Source organism: Ammospiza caudacuta, chromosome 13 (assembly GCF_027887145.1).
Source record: "Ammospiza caudacuta isolate bAmmCau1 chromosome 13, bAmmCau1.pri, whole genome shotgun sequence".
In the NCBI taxonomy this organism is placed as follows: domain Eukaryota; kingdom Metazoa; phylum Chordata; class Aves; order Passeriformes; family Passerellidae; genus Ammospiza; species Ammospiza caudacuta.
This window is the reverse complement of record NC_080605.1, coordinates 22264446-22267287: the sequence shown is the minus strand read 5'-3', so window position 1 is coordinate 22267287 and position 2842 is coordinate 22264446. Positions and strand designations below refer to the sequence as shown.

The 2842-nt window shown below is 43.1% G+C and overlaps 1 protein-coding gene across 1 annotated transcript; it reads right to left on the bottom strand.

Moving 5' to 3' along the window:
- Positions 1-919: 919 nt before the first annotated feature.
- Positions 920-2609, bottom strand: CHST4 (carbohydrate sulfotransferase 4). The gene has a single exon (XM_058813747.1). It carries the CDS (start codon positions 2607-2609, stop codon positions 1392-1394), a length of 1218 nt encoding a protein of 405 aa, XP_058669730.1. The 3' UTR covers positions 920-1391.
- Between the last annotated feature and the right edge of the window lie 233 nt (positions 2610-2842).

Sequence of the window (2842 nt, the reverse complement as noted above, 5' to 3'; positions counted from 1 at the left end):
TGATCCCTAGTAATAAGACTATTATTTCCATAATACAATATCCCACCTTTTTCAGGGATTAGGGGTTTAGCTCTGGGAATACAGATACCCGTATTGCTAAGGTAGTGAGTGTTCTATGTTAAAGGGACTCTGCAGTTTACACATGGAAAAGGATATTCAGAAATAGGGATCTGTAGGCATTTCACTCCTCCCCAAATCTGGTAGCAAGTTTTTCTCCTTCTCTTCTGGAACACTTTAAACAGGTGAAAACCATTCTGTTGTTCAGGTTTGAACTATATATTCCCGTTGGAGGTGGGAGAATGGCATAGTCCATTAAATTTATTTTTTTGTGCTCCAAGACTAGAAATACTCTCACCAAATATTTCAATAGGAGAACTTCCTGATCTTCTCTTGGTTTCTTCAATCTACTCCCATTAACCTGTCTTCTCAGTTTTGGTATTTATGCTAATGAAATCTATGTCTTTACTTTGTCTTTAGGATCCCAACCTTAGCATGAATTCTTCTGCCACCCATGTGGACTGTGAGAATTCCCAGGAAAACAACTGTTCTTGGGTTTGAAAGCTAGAAGACAGAATTATTTCAACTAAAAAAATAAATGGATTCACATAATCACAGAAATGGTTTCCCACATGAAAACCCAGGAGTTTTTATTTTCAGCATTAGCTGGTTTACTCCATTTTCCCATAATACAGTAAGTGAACACAAACATTTCCCTACCTTTGCCACCAAGGCTGGATATTCAGACACACAAATGGAGCAAAAGGAAAACTGGATTTGAAAATGCAACCATAAAAAAAAAAAAAGAAAAGAAAAAAAAAAAGAAAAGAAAAAAAAAAAGAAAAAAAAAAAAAAAGAAAACAAAAACAAAAACAAAACCCCACAAAAACAACTAAAACCCACAAAACAAAAAAACCAACACAAAATCAAACCAAAGCTCAAGGTCTTTCCAGAAATCAAATGTCTGGTCATCCTTGCATCTTTTCTGGCACTACATATCCTGCATGGCAGCATGTCAAGCAATGTTTTCTTTATTCAGCTTCCTTTTATTTTTCCTCCTCCTTGGCAGTGCAATTGCTCCATGTGGTTTCTCTAGTCTTCAGCTGTGGTCTGTGGGGGGTTTGAGCTTCTGCCATTTGGTCCTACTCCTTTGGCATTCTGTGTGCTCCAACCTAAACATAATTAATTTGGAAAACAAACTTGCATTACTTTAGCTTCCATTGTGGCTGTATCTCCAGGGGTCTTGGAGAGTGACCCTGTACTGCTGAGAGCTCTCCTGAATGTAGTCAGGGTTCTTGTACCAGTTGTTCTTGCATCCACGCACGCTTCTACACCTCTATGCCTGCACCTCTGTCCTCCTTGGCTCTAGTGAATAGTTCAGCACTCTGCAGCCTTCAGAAAGTAGATGCAGAGACCAGCTTTTCTGCCTTCAAAATTTGATACTCAGAGGAGTTCAGGGCAAACAAAAGATCCAGAGACATATTTTTCTGTTCTTCTTCAGATTGAACAAGCCGGTAGCCCAGCAAATCCATTGCATCTTTGCACACATTTTGCACTTGTTCTATTTTCTGGAAGGGAAGAGTGTTTCTCCAGGTCTGGGATACTCTCAGTGCATCTCTTGACCCAATATCAAAGGCCTGTGCTCCATCACCTTTTCCATGGGTGATGTTGTGGACCCACTTCTGAAGCTCTGGTGTGAAATGGAGTTCTGCAAACCTGTACATCTCAGCAGCCCTTGCTAGGGGGTCTCTGACAATGTCTTCATAGCGAACCAGCAGATACCGGTCTTTCAGGAAGCTTGGAGCAGCCTGACTTCCTGCCTTGTATATCTCAACGTGGCTTTTGCAGATTACCTGCATTGTGTTGTAGGGCCCCATTTCTCCCTTTGTCTTCTGAGACCCCGCCACAATCTTACTGTCGCGTTTCAGTTCGTCCACTGTATTCTCTCTGGACCTGAACACAGCCCGAGGATCACGTACCAAGTGAATGATTTTGAGGTTCAGGGATGGGTCGGTGAGAAGGGGATAGAGAACTTTCAGGTCAAAGAACCTAACTTCCTTGATGGCAACATGGCTATAGGTTTTACAAGCTTCCTCCACCTTGCTGAATGGGTACTTGCCACAGATGGTTTTGCAATTGCCTGCAGTGATTATGTCACTGCGACTGAATGAGTCACAGGCAGGTGGGGAACACAAGGCTCGGCTTGTCTCCCACTGAAATAAATCAGACTTTTTCTTCTGGCTAGACATGTAAGCATCAAACACAGACATGTCACACAGAAAGACCGACCTGACTAAGTCCCGCACTGCCATGTGTAAGACTTTGGCACTGTTCTGGTACATCTTAACCCACACGTGCCATGCAGGCTCCATCAGGTAGAAGACACTGGGGTGCTGGCTGAAGATTTGTCCAGTGAAGGAGGATCCTGACCGCCAGGAGGAGAGAATGAGGATGTGGACAGGAGAAGGTTTTTCTTCCATATGGGCATTGTTGCTGCAGGGTAGGAAGTGGATAAGAAGGAAGGACAGAACTACCAGAATCAGGAGCACCTGCACTCTTCTAGACTTCACCATGATTGCAAGCGACCTGCAGAGACAGAGGAAGTTCAGCATCACAAGATGATGAAAAAGGCAAGATGTGGTGCATCAGGCTCCTGTGCATCCCTCTGCAGGCACAAGATTTTGAAAGCTGCCACTCTACTAGTGACACTGTGACAACCACGATACAAGGTGTCTTTGCAAAGGACATAAGTACTGCAGGGCTGAAGGTTTTCTGCAGCAAAACCACTGTCTGTCAGGAAGCCACTCTAATATAGTCTTAGAAGATAGTGAAAAGCTTGTCTGTA

Bases quoted from the DNA above. Each gene is read 5' to 3' on its own strand.
- CHST4 (XM_058813747.1), bottom strand. From the start codon at position 2,609: ATGCTGAACTTCCTCTGTCTCTGCAGGTCGCTTGCAATCATGGTGAAG.